General features: G+C 36.1%; 1 protein-coding gene across 4 annotated transcripts in view; it reads right to left on the bottom strand.

Moving 5' to 3' along the window:
- Window positions 1-26,821, bottom strand: part of CDH7 (cadherin 7) — a 135,113-nt gene that overhangs the window by 50,032 nt on the left and 58,260 nt on the right. For all 4 annotated transcript variants that reach the window (XM_084887836.1, XM_084887838.1, XM_084887835.1 and 1 more), the window contains 3 exons: window positions 22,343-22,510; window positions 19,012-19,199; window positions 7,726-7,979 (listed from right to left, as the gene is read on the bottom strand). In XM_084887836.1, coding sequence (XP_084743962.1) covers window positions 7,726-7,979; window positions 19,012-19,199; window positions 22,343-22,510 — 610 coding nt within the window. The remainder of the gene's footprint in view (window positions 1-7,725; window positions 7,980-19,011; window positions 19,200-22,342; window positions 22,511-26,821) is intronic.

The raw sequence follows: 26,821 nt of genomic DNA, 5'->3' as shown, positions 1-26,821 counted from the left end.
GATCAGAAAGCAGAAAAATTCAATCCTAAAAGCTAACACCTTTTAATTTTTGCCAAACCAGTATGGCTTACTTTACAGAGATTTCTTTATCCCCAGCTCATCCCCCTTCCCAAATTATCAATTTGCTATTAAATTACACCACTGTTAATTTTGAAAAGTATCACCAAAAATAATGCAGAGTGATGTGATGTGAATAAGAAACCACAGGATTGGAAGTCAAAAGACACCGGGATATTGGTGCCAGGGTGACCTGACTCCTTATGGGAACTACCAGTCACTTACTCTGGGGTCAAATTCATTAATCAGTAAAGTAAGGGAGCTAAAATAGAAATCTCCAAAATCTTTGTAAGTGTCTGACCTTCGAAACTGTCCTACATTGCCACATAGTCACTGCATATTTTTGGCACTGTAATTTCCCAGGATCAAACCAGAAATTAGAGCACTTTGTATAGGGAAATCAAGGACATATGTATCACAAATTGGTAAGAAAAAAAAATAGAACAATTTTTAATCCTATCAAAATCTCTAAAGTTTTCAGTGAGCCATTCCGTTTCAAAAACACAACAAATATAATTCAAAATTGCCCCTCCCTGGTTTGTAATAAAGAATACAAACTGTTGCTAAAATTCATCAAAGCTTAAGGTATTGAACAATGGGGAGATCACAGTTAGATATCCCTGTTCCTTAGATCCTGCTACTTTCGTTTTTTAAATAAATTATTTTATTCAATTTACTTAAACTAAAAAAATGAAACCAAAAACAATTCACAAGTCATGCATAAAATCAGTATGTATGATCTGTGGATACCCCTATGCGATCCTTGATAAACCAATATGAACTGGACACTAGAAATTCAATAACCAGGACCCTGCCCGCTGACCTGCAGTACTAACCTGGGCTCTCCATTTGTTTTCTCTCTTTTCTTATCTGCAAAATGAGGACGTTTTGCAAGATAATTTCTCATTTCCAGACTTAACACTGAGTTTTAAATAAGTTTTTATGTAAGATCTCTTGAACAGCTAGATAACAAGAGGGTTGGGACCACAACTTACACATCTGTGTAGCCTCAGGGCTCTGCACATCTGCCACAAAACAAACTCCCTAACAAATGCCTGTTATTTCCATTGCTGCTTTTAGATAAACCACGGAGATCAATTAAAATGCTCTTTATTCATATTCACAAGAAGCATTCTTATCACCTGCCAGGCTGTTGATATGCATGTCAAGGTTCTCAAGTAGGATGTTAAGGTGTGTGGAAGAGATGAACACAAATGTGTCATTGGAATAAATGACAAAAGCCCATGGAATAAACAGGGACAAAGCTGAACAACAGATATAGCTCAATCATTTGAGTTGAATCCTTAACCTCTTAAAAAATGTATGTATGTGTGCCTGTGTTGCTATAAGGAGTGCTCAAGTTTGATACAGTACTTAGAAAATGTGGTTCCAGGATTTTACCAACTGTGTGAAAAGGAACATGTTTATTTATAACAAAGGAATAGAAATCCTTGCCTTATAGGAATTTAATGAGAAATAAATTCCTTCAACATAAACTATTGAGTTCAATGCTTAGCAATGTCTCTGTTCACATTGTCACCTGCCTCTTCTGATAATGGCAACTCAGTTTTCTTTTGGGGATTGAAACTTTCCCAAAGTCATGCAACCTTGATGGCACTCAAAATCAAGATGCCCAGACTTCCTGAATAAGAGATGGACCCTTACCTGAGGAGAGGTCAAGAAACTTTGCAAGATATGTGAACCTTAAAAGGCCACTGGGTAAGAAAAAAGTTGGCACTGGTCCATCTCATGGCCACATCCAAATGCTCATTCTTACTGTTCATAATTTATAGACAAACCTTACTCTCCTCATATCTGAAAACTGGCTATTCAGCTTTTCTTTTCATTCTGTGAGTTATCCCCAATTATTTCAATGAACTCGTTTTTCTCCATTTACCTATGGCCATTTTCTGTTGACTGCAATTAAAGAATGCTTACAGTTGAGTACAACATAAACAAACATTAGCTCCCTAACCTTTCAAACTAATGTATAGCTCCCAAAGTCTCATACCAAAAAGAGTATAGATTTTGTATTCTTCTATTAACAAGTCTTTTCAATAAGCATTTTAAATGTGGGAAATATTGCAGAGGACAAATCAAGAGAAATGTAACCTTCAATAAACTCATTTCACCAGGAGTCTTCCTTAAAGCTAACTCCAAAGATGTTGAGTTAGTAGAGTTCTAATTCTACAGCAATGCAATGAAGGATGAAACAATTGCCCATACAAGTTGGGAATTTCTTACCTAACCAGTTTTGAAAGCTCTCTCTTGATGTTAACTACACTATTTTAACAAAAATTTTCCTTTTTACTTTCACCATACTTAAACATATACCCTCCTCCCCCCCATTTTTTAGTGATAATTACATTAAGCTCAGCAGCATTTTGAAACAGATTACAGTTCAGATTTTCCTTTTCAAATAAACTACTATTTTTCTGGATCCTTAAGTTTCTCAGAATAATCAGATATTCACAAATAATTTAGATCAAAACAATATGTACAAATATATGCATGTGTACAAGCTACTTAAAAATACATAATGAATTATTCAAAACCCCCCAAATGTGTTCATACCAGTCATGCTACATAATGTTAAGATCTAATACCATTTTATCACCTTTATCTGAGAACACACTTGCAAAAAAAGCCAATAGGTAAATGTTATTTTTCAGGTATCCTTAAACATAAATACAAATATACTTCTGGATTCAAATTGTTAAGAATGCTAAAAATTATCCTCATTAATTTTATTTTCCCCTTTACATCTATCTGTTCTAATTTCTAATAATATTATGCAGAAATTCATTGACTATTTTAGGCATAGGGACTTTGGGCTTGTTGTGCTGGCCAGAGAAATAAATTATCTGATTTCACAGAATAGCACTAGATGCAGAGGATATAACTAAATAAAACATAAACAGACTTTGCATAATGTTTTCTTGGCTGCTCCAAATCCTGATGTCCCTCACCCCTGCTTGTACCATCATTCCTTCAAATGAAGTCTCAAGTCCGGAGTGGTGATTCTTGATCTCACAATGTTACAGATCTGACATTTTCCACCTCACATTTTTTTAACTTTATGGAATCAATTCTTTTTTCCCTCCGGACTGTAAGTTTCTTGAGGTCAGAGGAAATGTTTTATTCATCTTTGTTTTTTCCTGCCAGTTTTTTCCCTAGTGTCATGCACAAAGCAGGTCTTTAACACATGTATATGGATTTATTGATCCATGTATAATATTCTTCTGGTGCACTATATCTATTGTTCAGATTCCCATTGATTTTTGCCATCCTGAGTGTAGCTGGGCCGCATCTGTGTTCATCTTGCCCACTAACCTACAGATCAGCTACCAATGCTGACATGAGATCCGAATCGTCCTGTAGGCTCTCGGATGCTAGTACATCTTTATGGATGACAAACACAGAAGGGACGTTTCTGCCATTGAGAAAAATGATCAGAAAAGCAGAACACAGTCCTGATAGTGAATCAGCAGAACACAAGTTCAACAGAAAACCCTGATACATCTTTGGTGTATAGGGCCAAAATTTATAAAAATGGTAAGTAACTAGTACTTTAAAAGGGGGAGTGGGGGAGGGAAGCCAGTAAGTAACCTTCCAGCTACCAGTTATCCAGTTATCCACTTTGTTTGCAAAATGTCTTCTTTTGGGGGGAGGGGGTAAGTAACCTCAGGTTTTAATTTTCCAAATTAAAACCAATAAAATATATTTTAAAAAAAACACTATTGGTCTAATTTTAAATAATTACAATGAAACAAATACTGCTTCTCTATTCCTCTAAGAACTGCAATATTTCTGGGGGAATCAAAGCCCAAAGCTCACGACTGTTAAGGCTCTTAGGGTTTGTTCCATCTCAACCTCAGAACACTTTCCCTAGAACCTCAGAGGACTGTACTACCTACTCAGGCATTGGCATTTACTGAAATGGTTACTTCTATTTTGCTAGTTACTTGAGTGTGCAACTACATGCTTATGCCCAGTAACCAACTACCTTATCCTTTCTATGTATTTCTATGTGAATACAAAACAATTTTCAATATAGACTGCCAATATAGTTGCTTGTAAAATATGTATGCTGTCACTGATGTTAATGACATTGAAATAAAAATGGCATGAAAACACAATAAGGTTATAATAATAGCAACACATAATGATACTATTTCCTAATACATAAGTCACGATTCACAGTTTAAAAGCATCAGTTACTGCCCAGCCTGCATAGCTCATAGTTGAGCATTGACCTATGAACCAAGAGGTCACAGTTTGATTCCCAATCAGGGCACATGCCTTTGTTGTAGGCTTGATCCCAGTTGGGGTGTGTAGGAGGCAGCCAATCAATGATTCTCCTCATTGTTGTTTCTATCTGTCTCACTTTCTCCTTTCCTCTCTGAAATCAACTGAAAAAAAATTTAAAAAGAATATAAAAATAAATGAGAATAAATAAAAGCATTAGTTACTTAATCCTAAAAAAAAAAACCTGGGATAAAGTGGAAGAAGAGTTGCTTTTCCTTTCTACCGGGTCATATGGAAACTCAGCAGGCTGAGTGGCGTTTCCTCGGTCACTCTGCAAATAGCACTGCTGGGAAGAAGACCAGTCTTTTAGAGGATGCATGGGAATACACATTACTCACCAAACTACAAAATGAGACCAGCTTGAAGGATGTCATAAATAGACAGGGAAGGACAAATCCAGGAGACAAATCCCCCCCCCCAAAAAAAAATCAGCTACCAATAACTTTGCTGAGTTTATACAAATAAATGTCTCAATAATTTAATTGTTAAATGTAAGCCAATTAATCAATTTTACAAATGCAAAATAAGTAGTTACATGAAAAATCACATTTAAGTTCACTCTGAACGAAGTCTGTATCTCCCGATTTGTGAGACTCAGGGATTAGAAAATCCTAAGTGGATAGTACTAACCTGAACTTTTAGGTCAACTTTACTAGATTCAAGAAAATTTATATGACGTAGAAATACACTTCTCTTTCATTAATTAAGCCCACCAAGATTTTTATGTCCCAAATCATCAGAGTCCAGGCCTTGTCCGTTATATCTATCTCTATGCTTCCAGACTCACTTCATCTCTTAACTCAGGTTGCGAGGCACTTGGCCTACTCTTCCTTCTTCATCCCCAAATTATTATATGACACTATATTTTTTATAAATAAGATATTATACAAAGTGTACTATTTACTCTGAAATGCTTTATCAGGAATGACACTAAAGACACGAGAAAAAAAAACAAACAGTATTAAAATACCAATGCAATAAATCAAAAATCAAAATTTATTTAAATCTTCTCATGCAAGTACTGAATTATAATATTTATTAGTGTGTCTCTTTTTCCCCACACCCCCAACTTCATGCAAGCATTAGGTATTTCTCCCCATGAAATGAAATCATTTAAACAAAAGTCAAACTGTCTTGAGTAGCTGATCTATGCCTACAGCTGTGCTGTGGTTTCTGTTCGGGAGGGAAAGTGTGTCACGAAGAGATGCAATGATATAACAAAACCCAAATTCAAGCCTGTGCAAGGTAAGAAGACTCGGTAGATGTAGCTGAGCTTAAGCCAGAGAGCTGCTCTGACAAAGAAGGCTGGGCTCTAACAGAGAAGAGGGGAAGGCTGATCTATCTGGTATATTTGTGATTCATAAATATTATAATGAACAAATTATATTCTTAAAATGATTTATGAGCACCGCATTTAAAATAATATACCATTCTCAACGGTCTGAATTTCTTATATAGACATGAAAACAATGACTATGAGTTCAGTTTTGGAATAACAATTATTTTATACCAATTCTCAACTAGGCTAAAAATTAAAATATTTGACAAAAAGAGAAGGAAAAGAGCATAGATAGATAGATAGATAGATATAGATATGTATGCTTATACTTTAAGGGAGATAGAAATTATGAGCTTTTCTTAAGAATCAGTGCCTACATTTCAGATATTTTTCATCACACTTTGTAGTCAATGTCCAGGCTTAGCTCAGAATTTAACTCAAAAGCACTTAGAATTCTCACATATGGGTTAAATCTAAAAGGCTGTGGTCATAAGCTGAACATCCTATATAATAAAAGGCTAATAAGCAAAAAGACCAAATGGCAGAACAAGTGGAACAATCCAACAACCAGTTGCTATGACTTGTGCTGACCACCAGTGGGGGTGTGCAGAACATGGTGGGCATTGGCTGTGGTGGGATGGTGGAGTAGGTGAGTAGGGGCACCAGACTAAGGTAGGACATGAGTCGCTATCTTTGGGGAGAGCCTCTGGTGGTTACTGAAAATTCTTTGCTCCTGCATGTCACAGTTCTGCCCAGCACTCGGCACCTGTTGCCAGTTCTGGCCCTGCTCACACCCACTGCCAATGCCAGCCCCACTCTCACCCACTGCCAGTGCCCGGCACTGGTCCCAATCACTCAGCACCATTAGCAGGTGCAAGCAGCGGGTGCTGGCCCTAATCACTCCTGAGGGCTTCTCCACCTCCCCCTGCTCCTGAGGGGGTAATCAGGGCAGCAGCAGCCACTCAGACCTGCTGATGGTGCTGGCCCTGCTGGCACCCACTGCTGGGGCTGGCCCCAATCACTCCATGCTATCAGCGGGTATGAGCAAGGCTGGCGCTGTCAACATCTAGGAGCAGTGGTGGTGGGAGCAGGGCTGCTAGCAGACAGGGAACAAGGGGGGCCACAGCGAGAGGAGCCAGGCGGGGGAGGAGAGGATGAGCCAAGATCTGCCCATGTGCCTACCACAGCCTCACAGCTCACAGTTCCTTTCAAGATGCAAGAATTCGTGCACTGGGCCCCTAGTATCTGAATATAAAACATTCATTGATTTTTATACTTTGCAGACTATATAATCAAATCCATACTGTCACAATGAAAAGTCATACTTATGATCCCAAGTTAAGGTGTGTAATATAAAAGACATAAATTATCATATGTGCACACACACGAACACATGCATACACAAAAACATACATGTAGACTTCAGATTGTAAATTATAGGCAAAAAGCGTGAAATAGAATACTGTAACATTTTGAAATACTTTAAGAATAAATTCTGTGAGTCCGAAGAGTTTAGTTGGTTATAATAATGTTTCCTGTCTCTGTACAAGATGACTGAAAAGACATTTAAAAATAGTCCTAATGCATATATTAGGTATTACATTATTGTTTATAAGTGAAAATAATAATATAAATGAATATATACCACCCAAATATACCAATATGGGGGAAAAAAAGTTTTAAAAACTCCATCCCTAGTTTCAATTATCTATAAAATTAGTATTCTAATATATGCATGTATACAACTAGGACATGCATCACTTCACCTTTGAATACAGTTTGCTTTGAAAGAGCCGAGGATAATTGGATGTAGGGGCTCATCAGCTATGGCTTGTGGATAATCACGGATGCTTCAAAATACTGCTACGTGATAATGGCTTTGGAAGATCAGGTGGCACATTCTGAATTAGCAAAATGTTGAGTTGTTCTGACTCTGTTTCACGTCTGCTGTTATGTCTCAATACATAGACAAAATTGGTTTTTATTTGCTACGAACCAAAAGCATCCTAACGTAGACATGTGAGCTGTGAATGAAGTGCATTGTTTTGAAATTGTAGAAACAGACAGCATGGAGCTGTTACCTCACAGGGCTGTTAGACGAATCTGGGTCATGAGCTGCGACGGTGCCAATGATATTCCCAACTTGGGTAGCTTCCGACACTTCCATGGGGTACAAGGGGGAGGAAAACACGGGGGGCTCGTCCACATCTTCCACAATTATCTTCACGGTTGTCGTGTCACTGAAGGGCCCCAAGCTCAGAAAGCGAGGGTCGGCATCTTTGTTTGCAGCTTCTATCCGTAGTGTGTAACTTGTTTTGGCTTCAAAATCCAGGTCCTGCGAGAAAGTTATTAGGAAAATTAAATTGCCAATTAGGTAGTCAGTAAAGCAGAGCGTTTTCATTTATGAATGTCAATAAGCATGGGAAGGACTCAGCCACAAAAAGGCACCATCAGCATTCAACAGTAATAGATAATAATGCCAATCAGGATCCTTACTGCTGTCCTGGCTCACAGACAGCTGTAAGGGCTTCTTTCCGCTCTGCTGCCAAACACTGCATGGGGAAATGCAGGACTTTGGAGTATTATTTGAAAGACAACAGATAAGATTTTGAAATCTTTTCCAATAGGGACATCAGTGTAACATTTTTTCAACCATGTCATTTAACTGCAGTATCCTGGGAAGTGGGGGCACACATTGAAAGGAAAGAGAAATATAACTTTCAACTGAATTTCTCATTAAAAAGGACAATTTCATTGATTTCAGGGACTTAGTTATAATTTTGATGGTTCAGGTGCTCCAGGTAGAGAGCAGCGGAAGGGGCAGGTGATGTGCAGCCGGACAACACGGGGATTCTTCTCAAGGAAGCACCCAGAGTCCCCTTCCAACATTTTCCGTCCACATGCAATACATACTCTCTCTCTTTATATTAGATGGCTATCAGTTATCTTCCAGGATCTCTAGTCTGTAACTTTTCGAGAGGATTACCATGCCAACACGATCCTCAAAAAATAGTGACCCTAGTCAAACCAGATGGTAGCTGGAAAACATGTGAGGGGAATTAACTCTATTAGTGAGGCACCAGGTGCAAAGAAAACAGGATTCTATTCTCAATATGGTGACATTTCTACAACAATAACAGGCTGCTCTTTCTTCAAGGGATAAAGAGGCTCATGGTGTCTCATGATTTTTAATCTCAATTTCAGCACTGAAAACTGTTCCAAAATATTCTTTACATTTAATAATGTAAAATAAAAATTTCAAAAAGAAATATTACCAAATATAAAGCATAATTTACTTGTCAGTATTTAACAACAACAAGAACCCTAAGAAAAATGGGCTAAAATGTAATGTTGACATGTAATCCTAATTCAGTTTATCTCTGAGAATGATTGTGTGCACACATATAGGTGCATAGGTGTTACACCTCACCCCATGAGGATGTGACACTGATTAAAATAAATTAAACAATGCAGTTATATAAATACAACATGCACATGCACTATGTGTGTATAAATATACAATATATGTGACATATGCTACATATATAAAACATACCACATATGCACACGTATACCCAGGTATATATAACATGTAAATTTATACATTGTGTGTGTTTGAACATAAACAACACCTAAAGAGATTTCATGGCTCATCTCTGATTAATACACAAGAGACATATGTAAATTAATACCCAGAATATGTTTATGATACCTAGACCAGTAAGCACTTGCTGAAATATTTATTTACTTAATGTCTCATCCAGTAGAATGTAAGCTCCAGACTTTTTTGCTCATTACTAGCATTTTCAGTGCCTATAATGAAAATGGTATATAGAAAGGGCTCAATAAATTCTTCTTTAATTAGAAAAAAAAACAAAACAAAACAAAAAACATTGGAATACTGGCATTCAGGCCATGAGAGCCATAAAACTGAACTATACTTTTGTCCCAGAGAACCCTGATGGCTGAATGGGAGGTGGGGGAAGAAACAGGCAGATGGTTTTTCTTGACCACAGATAACTTCATAGAATTACTGTTGAGAAAATTCTTAATTCTTATCTGAGGTTTCACACAAAAACGGTAGCACCCTAAACCAGCGGTCGCCAATCTTTCTGACCACTGCCTTACACAACACCTTATCAAGTCCTTGACATGTCTGCAAGGCTACCTTTTTGTCTATTATCTAAAAGTACTTTGAGCCTAATGCTTCTCAAGCAAAGGTGAGAATCAAGACCACTCAGGGGAACTTTCTAACATATTCCCTCCCATTCCAAGATTTGATTCAGCAGATTCAGAATGAGACACAAGCAGATGTGTTTAAAAGGCACTGGGTAATTTGATGCGAATCCTGCAGGAAACCTGACCTTGTCATTCAAGTTTTCTTGGGTCTACACAAGGAATCTGATATTTAATTTGGGTATTGCTAAGAATAAAACAAAGCATTCTTATTTACCTACTAGTAAATAACTTTACTTAGAAACTCTTAACATAATAGAAATAGCTTGGCTACTAGCCTATTCCATTTGTTCTTATCACCAATAAAACTGACAAATTATAGGAGAGACCTCTTACTTTCACACACTGTGTCTGTGTATAACAGCTTGTGTTTCTCAAAAATCCTGTTGACCACCCCCTTTTAAAATAACTGAAAACCACCACAACTTTTAAGATAGTCGTGCAGGCTTACCAAAAGACATGCCAAGTATTTCTGTGTTCCAAAGTTTGACTGACTTCATGACAGAATAATTTCAAACTTACTGCACAAATGAATACAATTATTTTAAAGCAACTTGTGTTTTTCAAAATGTGTCTAAAAGGCAACAACATGAGGTACTGACATCTGGATGCCACTAAATCATCAAGAAACACAGCATCCTGCTTGGGGATTGGCTGCCTAAAAGCTATTATGAAAATAGAGCAATAAAAGAATTCATATGAAGGGCTATGAATCAAAATTACAGACAAAGGAATTGCTGCACAAAATGATCTTCAGAGCAAATCAGAATCAGCCAGACAGCTAATTTTTCAAAGAGGGGTGTGGTGTGATGGATAGGACTGTTAAACTAATTGAAGAAAAATCTTATGCAATAAAACGTTAACTCCTGATTCTTTTTTCTTATTGATTTCTATATAAGCAATGCATTTCATAATGTTGAAGATTTAATGAGCAGGGTTATACTTGGGGAAAATTGTTAAAATGACAATTGAGGAAAGACAAAGGAAGAGGAAAGGGAAGGAGACATAGGTAATGTTTAAACAGGTCCTATTCAATATTTGAATCGACAAATCACTGGAGACTATATATAATTGGAGATTTAACTAAAACACTGTCCATGCTGTTGTCCACAACTCTAAGCAATATGCAGGAGTAATAAGAACCTAGAATCATATGTGAGTCACATAGACCCAAACAAGTGATCCCCACAAAATATCCTCAGATTCTAAAAGCTGCTCTGTCACTTGTCAAGTGCCATCTATGCCAGAGACAATGGAAGAGAGAAGAGCTTGTTTGGCAGTCTCCCCCATAATACAAAACTGGGCTCTTTAAATTAATTGCCATCATCTGTGTGGCCTGCAGAGTCTAATTATTTACTATTGGTCCTTACAGGTGGTCAATCCCTGCCTCAGTTACAATGTTCAGTTGTTTAAATCCTAAAGTCCTTCTTTCTCGTGTAACTTTTTTTTTTGTTGCCATTTCTTAATGAAATATTTATGAGTGTTCTGGCAATCCCCTCGCCTAATAATAAAACTTGATAGTGAGAGTTGAGTACCAATGAGGGGTTTTACACACATCATTAACATGCATTTAAAAATATGCAAGGTATTCATTAATGCAAAAACTAAATAGAAGAGTGTTGCAGTGGAAGTCCAAAACTGCAAGTGTACTGGGGCAGACAGACTATGAGAACTCAAGGCCATGTCCATCCACCACACATCTCCTTCCTCTAAAACAAGTTCTTTAGCCCCTAGGAGCAACTGGGGCCTCACAGTGTATAGCATTATCGCTTCTAGGTACCTGCCTACCTCACCATCCTCAGAGTGTTGCAGTAAATTACTGATAAATTTAAAGCATCTGGAACAGTGACTTACACAGCAATCCCTGGTCAAATAGTTGTTGAGTTTCTACTCGACCACAATTAGTGCCATTACTCCCTGCTGTTATGAGCAAATCAAAAGGAAAGACTATGTCTTTTTCTTCTATTTTCAGGACAACAGGGTCTATGTCTTCGGCAAAGTCAAAAAAAGATAACTGTGACAAATAGTGATCAACATCTCGTACTGCCATTTTTAGCTTTATCAATAGTACAACCTCACTTAAATATAATTTGAACTCACTTAACAAAATCACTGCACTGCATTTTTCCCTTCCATAGAGTTTGGCTTTGGGGATAAAGAAAAACATGCTGACATTAATCTCAATGACTTGTTTTTAGATCTTGCACTTTGGGTCAATGCTGTTGTTGATGTTTCTAGAGTTTATTAAAGTTAAATTTTAGAAATTCTTCGCTCGTGTGTGTGTGTGTGTGTGTGTGTGTGTGTGTACAAATGCATGTGAGCAGGTCTAATTATTTAGTGTCCTATGTTTAATGTTGATTTTGTACAAAAGAACTAAGCCTGTTTGTTATCTATAAAAACATTTGTTTCTCTTTTAGATCACCTGTCTTTTAGATCAAAGCATATTCTGTTGCTTTGAATATACTCCCAGCTGATTAAATCAATGACCAAATGCTATTGTGGGAGAGAGGTCAGTTCTAGACATAGGAATTTCTATGAACTCCAGGTCCTTGATGTTTCCAATCATTTCCTTACTGGTCTAACAGATATTCCAGGATCCATCAATTCCCTCCATAATTGATAATATATGAAATTCCTCTTATTTTTCTGAACGTGAATTATTTATTTGCTTTATTGATCAGTTATTTTTAAACTTTGTAAAAATGCCTTAATCATGGAAGAATTAAACAATTTGCCTTCTCTATATCTCTCTTCGCTGGTAACTTAAAATTTTTCAGTTTCACCAAGGAATGTCTAATGCATTCTTCCCCCATTTTACATACATTTTTTTTGGAAGTTTTCAACTGTTTATTTACCTTTTTAAATTTTTTCCTTTATTGTTTAAAGTATTACTGATATCCCCTATTCTCCTTCCACTCCACTCTCACCCCCTCCCCTCCACTGCTGTATTATTTTTAATTGCCATGCATATTTTATAACTTCCAGACCCAAGTTTATAATCTAGACAATTTTTAATTGTCATGCATATTTTTATAACTTCCAAACCCAAGTTTATAATCTAGACCTCTCCTTACAGCTATATTCCTTACTTCCTAGACATTATTTCCCTGGTATCAGAAGTACCTCACGTGTAACATTCCAAAATACATTCATCATTTCCACACTCCCATTATAAAGGAATGACACAATTATCTATCTAGTTACCCATACTGAAAACATAAATTTTGTCCTGAAATTATCTCTCTAACTTTCCTTATACAATCATTAATTATCTTTTATCTATTTGTTAAATGCATCATGGAATTAAATGCATCTAGGAATCCTACCTATTGAAACTAATTTAGGTAAAGACACACCATGTAAAAAGCAGCAACAAAAATCCTGTATTCCGTGACTTGTCCTAAGCAAAAAAATAATAAAATTCATGATCAATTCCCTAGAAAATGTCTTTGACATAACACACATTCTGAGAATATTGCTCTAATAAATTATCAAAATTAAAAAAATTTGAAATATTACTAAGCAGGTTAGTCACTTTAGTGAAGTCAATCATGTATTGACATTTACATTACTATCAAATTTCTTCAAAGAGTGATTTCTTACTTTAAAATTGTTTTTAAATTTTATGATTGAACTAGAGGCCCAGTGCACAAATTCATCCCAGGTAGGGATCCCTTGGCTTAGCCAGTGATAGGGCTGATGGGGATTGGGGGAGGCCGGCTGCCCAGGGGGAGGGACCATAGGAGGTTGGCCCCAGCAGCAAGCTAACCAACAGCCGATCTGTGAGGAATTAGGCTGCCTCTTCCCTCCTGTCTGGATACTGGGTGCAAGTGAACCAGATCTGGGGCTGTCAGAGCCCCAGCAGCAAAATCTGGGTCAGTGTGCAGCATAGTTACTGGCCGGTCATCCAGTCATTCAGTCATAATGGTTGCTTAAGGCATATATGTATATAGAGAGAGAAGAACAAGGAGATGGGGGAGAGGGGAGAGAGAAAGAGAAATAAACATCAATTTGTTGCTACACCCAACCATGCATTCATGGGCTGACTCTTGTATGTACTATGTACCTTAACTGGGGATCAAACCTGCAAATCTTGGTGTGTCGAAATGATGCTCTAAGCAACTGAGCTACCTGGCCAGGGCTTTAAGACGCTATATTTATATCTAATCTTTACTATTTAAACACAAGTAAGTTTTAAACATTAATACATAGATTACATCATATATACATGCACATATATAAATGATGTTAGGATCTACTTATATATCACAAAGAAACAATAAGTTTAATACATTGGAAAATATAATCTGAAATTCAGAAGTTCACTAAATGAAAGTTATTCTATTAATCATATCACATCCAACCTTTAAAACTAAAATAACCCAAAACTTATGCCTTTTCCATAAACTAGAAGGAATATCTTTGCTCCATTTTGAAAAATGTGCATCCACAGCAGCAGGATTAATGAATGAAACACGTAATGAGAAGAAGAAAATCTATTGGAAATGTTGTTGGCTCGATTTCCCTTTACCTCACATCAGCAGCATTTTATGAAATACTGAAACACATGCTTAACTCTGGGAATTAGTCCCTCATTACTGCAAGTCACAGAGAAAGGACACATTTCAGTAACAAGATAGTTAACCCCCGAGCTCAGAAATCTGTGCAGCTGAGTTGAAGGTTGACAGGACCTTGCCTATTCTAACTCTTCCTCCCTGACAGTGAATGGAGGCTAGCTGTATTATCAATACCTTCCCAGCAACGCCTATTATTTGATGGTTCTGACTTCATTTAACCTTTGTTAGGGTATAGACATAAAGAAATTATGAAGACAGTACAACACAATTGGTCTGAAGAAGCTTAAAAACATGTGAGCCACCATACAAGCCATCCACAAATCCAGATGCATGTGTAGTAATGCTTTATAGAAAATGCATTTTGAGAATGCTCATTTTTTACTGCACTATAACGCTATGGTAATGTAGTTTGTAGAAGCAAAATTCCATATTCCACATTTAACCCCAATTGAGGTCTTAGATTGAAAACGGAGGTGCCGTAGCGGAAGAAATGCTTTATCTCAAAAGAAAAATAAAAGACCACAAAGCTCCTAAAGTCAAAATTGTGGTATGGAAATATAAAAAGAATTCTAGGTGGAAAGACAGTTTTCATGCACGTAAGATCATATTTATGTTTATACTTAGTGAATTTTGAAGGCTTATGTTGCTGGTTATAATCCAATCATTCATAAATGGCCATAAAAAAGTTTGTACATTGTTTTAACTCTTTAAAACTGTAGTTTTGTCATCACTTTGAACTATTCGTAATGTATAAAAAAGTAATTAACTTACAGAAAAAATCCTCTATGAAAGCACCTATGCTAATTTTTAACCTATAAATTCTGCATATTTAGTCATATGAGTAAGGACTATCTGTGTAAGAGTATTGGAATAATAACTTATTATAATAATAACATGAAGGTAATATTTTACAATTCTGTTCTTCTTTTTCTATCATATCTTTCTAAAAGACTGCTTTTATATTCTCCTCTCCCTGCTCCTAATTCACCCTATGTCAATAATGGTGTGTGTGTGTGTGTGTGTGTGTGTGTGTGTGTGTGTGTGTTTCAAAATATAATAGTTTTCTCAAAGTGGAATGAAGCTCATGATGGTACATTGTTTATGAAAAAGTCATGGGTTCAAGTTTTAGTATACTGTAGAAAAAGAGTAAGTTTGGATGATTATTAAGGAAGGTTCACACATACAAAATATCCCAACTCCAATAGAAATAGGGATATCTACATAAGCAGTGGAACTCCAGGGCTTTTAAAAGGTGGATTTCAGGAATGTAATTGGGGGGGATGACTACAAGGGGGATGACACCCTATGGTGGACCAAAGGCCAGAAACATAACAACTCTTCTCATGAGCTGTCATGAAGTTACCAGTCTTCAATAAATACTTTTAGAATTTTATAGAATTATATAGTTTAGAATTATATAGTTCCAATGATTATTTTACTGTTTCCTTTCAATTTGCTCTCCTTTATTTCCTTGGTGGAAGATAAATTCTTTTCAAACTAGTTAAAATGATAAAAATAAAATGTGTTGTGTTTTGAACAGCAATTTTATAAAGCACAGATTTAAGAATTGAGAGGCTAGAAGCACGTCATGATCTCAGAGCTATTAAAATAATAGTTTTGGAGTGAAGCAGTAATAACCAACCTTTGTAGAATGCTGAAAAAAAAAAGAAAAGAAAAAATAACACAGCCAAGAGCTGTATGGATCAAGAAAAGGCAAGACAAGAACCTAGAAATGACTCCAATACTTTACATGTAATAATAATAATAATGGAAAAAGATGTGCTATTTGACTAAAACCAGAAAAATGACATGTTAAGTAAATATTGATATTATAATACAGTCCTCTGAAAGGAACTGAAGTGCTTGAAATGAATTAGAATTATCACAGACAGTTCCAATATATAAAGGATTAAGAGAAATTAGAAAATACAATTTTCTATTCTGTCATGTATTTTATTATAGCATACCTAAAATGCCTTTTAATATTAATTTATAATCCATTCTTATTTGCAACTTATTATACAATTAGTTCCTATTCACTAACTACCTGTGGTCTTGGGAAGGAGACATAAAGATGGGAAGGAGCCCCTCCACTTACATCACCTTGCTAGATGTCAATATCCCTTCCCCATTTTACTCACAGTTCTAACTCTGAACTTCACAAGGCATTGCATGTGATGGATCTGCACAGGTGGCACCTCTTTGGAAAATCTCCCTTTCCCTGTCTACCTGGGGAACAGTGTTATCCGCCCACTTTTCAACTCCTTCCTCAGGCCATGTTCAAATTGAGACGAGGTGGGACTGACCAGTTAACTTGGCAGATGGCGTCTGAGCTCTACTGGATACTCTTACACAGCCTTGGTTATTTACCCACATCCTCCTGGCCCCAGCTAAGTCTATGAAAAGCCACAGTGTTTGTGGAATTGAGACAACTTCATTGCATTTGTATTAGACCAAGTGTCCATCATTGAAGGAAAACACACAAACAAAACACACTCTTCCTTGAACAGGAAAAATAGTTTGTACAGACAACTTTACTTTCTAGTTTACCTGTTGGTTTAAAGATGGAACAGGAACACTTTTCCAGATTTAAAAGTGAATGAAAGAGGGTACAGGGGCAGAGCATGGGAGACTCTCAAAGGAGGTGGAGTATTCGAAGAGCTAGAAAAGTCATCTCGCTTCTGGGAATGAAAAGTGGCTTAGTGCCTACTCTGGTTCTTCAAATGGAACTGGGGAATAGCGGGATATATACTTGGAAAATAGCAGGTTAAATAATTCAAGGGATCCAACAGTTCTTGGATGCTTATGTGATAAATTAAAATATAAACCTTAGTTAAAGCTTGTGGAGAGAACAAGCACTAGATTAATGAAAGACCTTATGATAGTATGAAGTCTACTAGCTGCGTATAAAGTATTAATTACGTTTTGAACAAATTGATCAAATAATCCTTGAAAATGAAATTGGATTAATAGTTTCTCTCCTAAAAACTAGATGCATCTATAGTGCCATGTCACAAAAATAGTTAAACATTCTTGAATATGAGAAACTGAGTTCGAATGAATCTTTGAAATCTTTTGAGCAGCAGTGTACCTTATTGTATTCCTTTTATTTTACACAACAAAACAAAATATTTTACCAACAGTTGGCCAATCCTATTTATTTTAACTTTTTGCATAGATTTTTACCAGCTGAGCTAAAACAGCAGCTGTCCACTGGAAATAACTACAGAAATGTTTTGCCCATTGGCCTGAAATCAAACATATGTTTTCCTATAACAACTGAAATATAACTTCCTTTTTTTTTTTGATATGTGTTAATTATCTAGAAGAGTTAATTACAGAGCTTTACACCTGGACTGTCAGACTGACAAAATCCCAGCCTTTTCAGAGTGTGGATTTTCATTTATATTTCAATTTCTAGTGTTTCCAATATTTGAGATAAGTAATAATTACTTTTGACACTTTTTAAAATTTAACATTTATTAAAGATCATGTCTAAACAGAGTTGATGGATTAAGCAGCTCATTTTCACCATATCTAATCAGTGTCAGGAGCTATACTTAAAAAGCACTCACAGACAGCCTTCAGTTTGAATGACAATGATTTGCTTTGCACTTAGATGGAAGGCATTATAGGGTAAATTTTTCAAGCATTTCGATTAATACAAATTAAAAAAATGATAATGTAGCAAGCTTTCAACATTTTGCTTTCTGTTTCCAAGATTACCTATATTATTTTCAGTATGTGGAGTGTTTATCTGGTTTGCTTGCAAAGGCATTCAGTTAATAGTCAGGTTTCATTACTGAAATAATCACTGAGAGGCACAGTCATCTCTCCAAACAGGTCACTTAAAATGAGTAAAACATTGGTCAGTGTGCCTATTGTCACAGAGCTATGGATAGGGCGAGGTTCACTCAGAGAATAGAATTGATGGAGTATGATTACACATGTCATTCAGTATTTCTCAAGATCATGATACCTACAAATAAATACACAGCCTCTCCTCCTAAAATTAAACACACACACACACACACACACACACACACACACACACACACACAAATGTATAAGAAAGTGAATATGCAGTTTGTCTAATACGTTTCCCCTTCAAGGTAGACAGGGCTTCTCAGTAATCTCTGTGAAGTTGCCATCCTATATAATAAAAGCCTAATATGCAAATCGACTGAATTGCAGAATGACCAGTCGCTTTGATGCACACTGACCAACAAGGGGCAGAAGCTCAATGCAGGAGCTGCCTCCTGGTGGTCAGTGCACTCCAGAAGCTGGGCTCATGGCTGGTATGCACAGCAGTGGTGGCAGGAGCCTCTCTTGCCTCCACTGCAGGCAGGCGATAAGGAGCAAGGGGTCCCGGACTGTGAGACCCCTGGACTGTGAGAGGGATGTCTGACTGCCATCTTAAGCTGCAAGGTAGACACCCCCCATGGGGTCCCAGACTGTGAGAGGGCACAGGCTGGGCTGAGGGACCTCCTTCTCCCCCCATGCACGAATGTCATGCACCAGGCCTCTAGTATAGAAAAATCAATAAAATGTTACCTTCTGTATAGTAATGATTCCTTCCTGTGTATCTTTGTCAACAGAAATCTTGAAAATCCCCAATCCATCACCATCCACAATTCTGTATTCCATTTCAGCATTAGCCCCTATATCTGCATCAGCAGCTTTAATCCTGGCCACAACAGAGGCCACTGGCAATGACTCGGGGACATTATATTGGTAAGATCCTGCGAAAAGTCAAACAAAAATGAGCCAAACCTTATACCAAGCTAACAGAGGAGAAAAAAAGTAACTAGTTGACTATTTTGCATCATCTTGTCTTAATATGTTTTATTTTTTAATAAAGAAGACACTAGGCAATATGAGACTAGTTTCATTTAGTCTCAAGATATTTCAGGAGGATGATTAGATAATAATGAGTACTTGTCAGCAGAAACATATGGCCTGAGAAGAGGCAAGAAAAGAATCTCCATTTCTATATTTCTAGTGGTAGGAACTATGCTACTTTAAATACCAAAATACATTTAAAATAATTATAGTTACTTCATATACAATCATTGAATATAAACAACTCAGCTATAATTAATATAATGGAAATATTAAAAAATAAAAATAGTATAGTTTAGGCTTCACATAGGTAAATTCAAGCCTCAACAGTTCTGATTACTTAAAGTTGGAATTTATACAATAGCTTCTTTTACTAACAGAGTTTCAGAAAACTGGATAAAAGTTTATGAAAAACAATATTAGTCTTGTTTTAGCTCATACATTTACCAAGGACGATTCTGTGGGTTATATGCAGGACTGACGGGGATATAATGGTACCAGAGCAGAGGCAATATGACAGGAATAGGAGGAAAAAGAAAAGATAATTTGTCTTAAAAAACAAAACAAAGCAAAAAAGCCTTACAAAAATTCCTCTTCAATATCCCTCAACTCAAAAATATGAGAAATAAAGAAGTTAGGGAAACAGATGAAATGTGTAGACTAACCCTCCGAAACTATGAAAGTCCTCAAGAACAGATGCTCCTTCACTGTTTGTGCTAATCACCTACTGTTTCCTGCTTCCTCCCCCCTAATCCATTTCCTTCAGGTTGCCAACTGTGGTGCATATTCACTTTCTTATACAGAAGAAGCTTTCTCTCTGAGAGGAATATGCAAAGAAAAATGTATCTATAGGAAACACATTTTAAGCTGAAAGCTATTGCAGTTTGCAATTTTCTAAATTTTGTGAATAAGTTACTGATTTTTATAGACATGATTACAATATATGCTTATCATGTTTGAGTGATTCTTTACACATACCCAGAATTTTTCTTATTAAAAATCCAAAAAAAAATTCAAGGTTAAGATGGTAACCAAATTTTAGAGAAAAACCCCAGCAAAACTAAAAAATCTAATGACACATCCTTGGCTTCCTTCACTTTAATAAGTAGGAGAGGATCTAAAGCTAGAAAATCTGTGCTCTATCTTATCAAATCTTGAGCACTGGAACCACAAAAATTCTAAGCATCACTTTTTATCTCTGTAGGCTTAAAGAGAAACATTTAAATTTATTCTGAAGCCAAATATAATTACATTATTATTTGTATATTTTTAATCCTACAATCTTCACCTCCCCCTTAATAAGCCATCAAGAGCACAATTAAGGATAGATTCATTTTTTAAAAAGAAAAACGTAGGATATAAATGTATGGGTGTTGCTTTTGCCAGGTGGTATTAAAATGTTGGCTGTATAAATATTAAAAATGCATAGAATGAAAAATCGAAAGAAGCAGTATTTGAAAGAAAACATAGTGGCATTCATATCTGCAGAGAAAGCTTCCTTGCTTGCCATTATTCGCTCTGAAGGTCTTTGTGTAAGAGAGCTTAGTTCCCCATTTCTATCAAACAAGCATTTTAGAGACATTGTAGTCTGTAAAATTTCCTTACATTCTTGAACATTCTACAGCAGCACCACATACACTTAACAAAAGAGGGGGGGAAAGGACACTGGAAGAGAGAGAGATTAAAATGCTTTTTTTATAATCAGAACATCTCTTCATACAGTATTTTTTAAAATCTTTTCTTGGTTAAGTCAAAAGCCATTTTGCTCAAAGAAACTAAATTGAGGGCCTGTGGTTTTCTGGTTCTTTAGATTGATTTCTTTTTGGAATACGGAGTGTTTGCCCAAGAAAGATGTGGTAGAACTAAAAAGGAATGTTCAATGTGCATGACGTGGTTAAAAAGAAGTAGAATAAGAAATTAAAGAGCTCAGGAATCTCCTACTTTGGCTTTCTAATAATATAAAGTACTATTTTACATTACTCATTACAACAACCATGTAAGTTACGGAATGTTTAAAAATTCCTTAGAAAAGAATGGTTAGTACACCCGGCCAGGGTGGCTCAGTGGTTGAGTATTGACCTATGAACCAGGAAGTCATGGTTCAATCCCAAGTAAGGGTACACTCCCAGACTGCAGACTGGATCTTCAGTGGGGGGGCATGTAGGAGGCAGCAATCAATAATTCTCTCTGATCATTGATGTTTCTACCTCTCCCTCTCCTTTCCTCCTGAAATCAGTGAAAATGTATTATTTTTTTTAAAAAAGGTTAATATGTAAACAAAGACAATAATGTATAATCTATAATAATAAAAGGCTAATATGCTATTTAGACCAGACATCCTTCCTGATGAAGCCGGGCCAAAGGGAAGCAGCCCGGGTCCCGAGTGCCTGCCTGTGGCCAGAGGAAGGTGCTGGAGGGAAGCCGGAGCCAGCAGCCAGGAGAAGGCCTACTCTTGCATCAATTTTTATGCACTGGGCCTCTAGTATTCAAATAATGTGAATGAATAAGAACCATGTATTTTATTTTTATTTATTTACTTATTTTTTAATATATATATATATATATATATATATATATATATATATATATTTTATTGATTTTTTTTTTTTAGACAGAGGAAGAGAGAGGGATAGAGTGTTAGAAACATCAATGAGAGAGAATCATTGATCAGCTGCCTCTTGCACACCCCTTACTGGGGATGTGCCTGCAACCAAGGTACATGCCCTGGACCGGAATTGAACCTGGGACCTTTCAGTCCACAGGCCGACGCTCTATCCACTGAGCCAAACCGGTTTTGGCAAGAATCATGTATTTTAGAGAGAAATAATATACATATATGATTGTTTTTATTTCTTTTCAATATCCTCCTTATTCTATATTTCTGAATTAAAATCATGCCCCTGATAAAATAAAATTGTGGGAGAATACAATAATAGTAAATTATTTGAGCTGAATTTGAATAAAAGTTATTTATAAAGACATTTATAGGATGGGCAAGGAAAGTTAGCACACCTGGTGCCATTTAACAAAATAGCTTGCTTACTTCGAGGAAAGCGAGGTGGGTTATCGTTGACATCAGTGAGGGTCACGGTGACAGATGTGGTTCCTGAGAGTCCTCCATTTTGACCAACCATATCCTTTGCCTGAATAACAAGCAAATACTGGTCTTTAGCCTCTCTATCCATGTTTGGAAGGGCGGTCTTGATGACTCCTGTAAAATTTCAAATCCCAGTAAAAGGCATCACGATTCACTGAATTCATATGAGTGAAGAACACTGACATAGGTCACAAGGCCCTCTTGAGATGTTGCCTTTTGTTGTTTTATTTATTTTCAATAATTTAATGGATATTAAAGACCAAAGGGATATGATAATTATATATAATATTACAAAACAGATAAAATGCTGTAATGTGGGGATGAGTAGGGCTTTTCAATATTGGACAAAGAGGATTATCTTCAAGTTTTTAGAAATGCAGTTCAGGAAATATCAAGTTATAAAGAAACAAAACTAAGTCCATATCTAGAATAATGGGCAGTCATCTTTACGACAATAAATCCATCCTTTTCTTCTCTTTTACACTCTCCAACAACTTAATTCCAGGTGATGTGAAATCACCATTACACCTTCAACTATGGTCTCTACTATCCAATTTCCATCAAAATAATGGAAACTTTCTACAGAGAAAACACTGAGAGTTGTTCACGTTTAATAAGCGAAACACCATTTCGCTATGGCTATGATGCTGAGTGATCTTATGTTATATCTATAGGTCTGAGGAAGAGTACCAAAAATAAGATGACTATACTAATGTCATCAACAGCACTAAAAATATTAGCATGTTCTGTTGTTGTTTTTATTCAGATGCATTTAGTATTGATAGCCCTCAATAATTTAGATGCGTGAGGAATTGATTTCAGAATTTCATATTGCTTGATGGGGAAATTTGATTCAATAATCATTATTGTAGTAAGTTATTTTATATTAAAAACTATATAATTTAATTATTATTTAAGCATATTTGGCAATAATATCTAATTCTGAGGTAAAATTTAGTTTATGTTATACATAAATATATAAAATGGCATGTATACATAATATACTTAGTATATGTACATCTAGTTAAGATTAATAAAAATGTACTTATTTAGTATTGGTCTATACTAAATAGACTCTATATAGACCTTGAAACTAGCAATATGAGATCATTAGTAATTAAATATAAATTAAAAATTTATCATTTCTTGCACTTTCATTTTCTCCAACAAATACAATATTTGACCTAAGCACCTAGGACACGTTTATTGACTTTGAAAAAAAAGTCTAATATATTTTATTAAAATATATTAAATATTCTAACTTTTAGGAGCAAGTCGGAATTTAAATCTCCACTGACTCCTGAGGGAGAGAAAGTCTTGTGTCATGGACTTTTCAGGAGAGAAACTGGCTTTTTTGATAGAGGATGGGTCTTTGGAAAGAAAACAATCATATACAAATTTGTATAAGTATCCTTTCCCCTCATATTCAGCATAAAAATGATTTCATATCCTCCAAATTTTTGTATTTAATTTTAAATTGTTTAAAGGCTGTTTCTTCAGTGGTCTGTCTTATATTTCAGCTCTAAGTATAACTTATAAGCCTAGGTCATACTACACTAGTCCATCCCTGTACTTCACAATATTGTATAGTTCTATAGTTCAACAACTGTTCTTAGGATGGGAAACAGATGAGAAAAGCTTTTCAATATTTAAGACTGACTTAAGCGATGAATTATGGATTTCTAAGATTCCAAGTCAGATAACAGTCAAACTATCTTAAGTAACCACATTTTTTTTGCTTAGATCTGAGCACTAGCTATCAAATACAAACACACAGACACACACACACCAAAAATAACATCTATATGTTTAGCAATTAAGTTATACTTTAATGAGGCCAGTTTTTATTGCTGTTGTTTTTAACTATCACTTATTCTAATATACTAACTTTTGGATACTGTTGCACAAGTATTGTGACAGAGTTCCACAGCATTTCAACACATCAGCAAAAGGAAACACTACAGCCTCATTCTCTCAGAGACTGACTTAGAGGCATTTACTTTTAGAGAAAATATAGAATTATTAGGAGAGAAGTCCAGTAGTCAAAATCACTCACTTATTTTTCACACCTCTAATTGTCTCTTTATAAGTGATCCTATAAATAACACTTTCCCAAAGCAAAAATCATGATGTAAGTTTGCAAAGTAATGCAGGTGGCAAAGGCAATTTCTCAATACCTCAAATATTAAACATATTTTTGACAAGAATAAAATAATTGGGAGAGAATTGAATTTAAATAGGGACACTCAAAAAATGATAGATTTGTAATTCTATGACTTTTGCTAGCTTTTCGCTTTTATGTATAAACTGTCGACATTTGGAAAAGAAGTCTCAGATGCTGCATTTGACTTGCATCTTGCTATGTATTTTATAGACACACATGCACACAGCAAGTCCTTAACACTATAGCTCTGAAGTGGGAAAGGCCAATCCTGCCAGTCGGATCCTTACAGTTTCAAGGGCTTATGTAAGACAATACTATTTAATTTCAATAATCAATACTTTTCAGCTACTCTAATGAGAATAATATATCCTGCAGCTCATTAGACAAGAGACTGGATCAGATTTGGGGCTTTTAGAGTAAGTTTTCATCTGATCCAGTAACCCAGAACTTTTCATATATTTATAATCCATGTTCACAAAAAAAAAAGTATTGTGCATATGAAACATAAATTTATCACTGTTATTATTCAGCAACAGCATGGTGTTTGGTCAGAAATAAAAGTTAAGATGTTTCTCTAATATCCTACCAGTCATGGATTTGTTTGATTTTGCATGTTCTGTTACCATGGAATCTTCTGAAGAATTTATTTATGTACCACCCCAGGGTAGGAAATCAAACAATGTTGGCACCTTCATTCTGCTCACTCATGCTTTGGATTAGTCTCAGGAGTCTGTACTGTCACATGACTCAGGGACTATGTGGCTGAATATATTTTTGTTGTCTAGGTGCAATATTCATTAGGCATGCCTGGTGAATCTCCTCCTAATAATTTATATTTATTTCTAAAATTTTTGTCTGAGCCTTGTATTATTTGTCTACCTTTTGGTGAAGCATATAATAGAACCATAAGAAGACAGAGAAGAGCCAATAGTAAAGATGAAAGCTTCTAGAAAATCAAAGAATTCCTGAGCTGGCATTAGATAAAGAGACTGAGGAAGAGACCTGTGTAGGCTGCGGGGAGAGGTTGGCAGCAAGCCCTGACACGCATGAGGCACCTCCACACCATGAGCCAGGCCACAGAACGGATCACGTGTAAGGGCAGTGGAAGGGGGTTTTGTGACGGCTATATTACTTACATAAAATTATGAAGTAACAAATACACATGTAATATACAAGGTGGGGAAAAAGTAGGTTTTCAGCTATGAGTACACCAAACACAAAGTTTATTCTTGTATTATCACTTATTAAATATTGTATTATTTTCCATATGACCAACTGTAAACTACTTTTGCACCACCCAGCATAACACAGGTGCCAAGTCGTCACACCTCTATGTTTACAAAAGAACTCAGACATGACAAGTGGTATTTAACACTCAATCCATGGTCCAGGGCCAGCTCCGTGGCCTTGTGGCCTGTGCAGTCACACTGGCCCACGCTGGGTTTCTTGCTCTGCTGATATATCTTAAAATCCTACTAATTTTAGAACAAGATGCCTGCACTTCCATTTTGAACTGCCATATGTGAGAGAGACCAAAATGGGGATCTGTTTGCTTGCAGGTTTACAGCATAGGTGAACACTATAATAAGTGAAATGACCTCAGTCTCTCAGTACACTGGGGGACACTGTGAAGGTAGGTGACAGAAATCTCTTAGTTTACGACTACATTATCTTGTTTCCAGTGTGTTCTATTTGCATGTTGCAGTCAATTGTCAACAACGGTTTTTGCAGCTACTCCCATTCTTGTTTTATGAATGGAGAAATTAGGGTAGGAAATACAGTTCCCTTTGGCCATTGGGCCTGTAAGTGGTGCTACAATGAACCATGAGCATGGAGGTTTCAGCAATGCTGGGTTAATGATATATGATCCATAAATAGTAACAGTAATTATTAATATGATCCTTATTAATAATAAGCTTAAATTTTTTCTTTTTAAAAAGAATTTAGCCGAAGCCGGTTTGGCTCTGTAGTAGAGCATCGGTCTGCGGACTGAAAGGTCCCAGGTTCAATTCCGGTCCAGGGCATGTACATTGGTTGTGGGCACATCCCCAGTAGGGGGTGTGCAAGAGGCAGCTAGTCGATGTTTCTCTCTCATTGACGTTTCTAGCTCTCTATCTCTCTCCCTTCCTCTCTGTAAAAAATCAATAAAATATATATATATATTTTAAAAGAATTTAGAAGTTGCAAAACTTAGAGATGTACCTAATAGTGATTTCCTGGTCCTTTAAAAAAAAATTTTTTTTTACATGATCTTGAGTTAG

This window comes from Pipistrellus hanaki, assembly GCF_964339955.1.
Source record: "Pipistrellus hanaki genome assembly, chromosome: 6".
Classification (NCBI taxonomy): Eukaryota; Metazoa; Chordata; class Mammalia; order Chiroptera; family Vespertilionidae; genus Pipistrellus; species Pipistrellus hanaki.
Note: the sequence above shows the minus strand (reverse complement) of the source record. Positions and strands in the feature narration are given on the sequence as shown.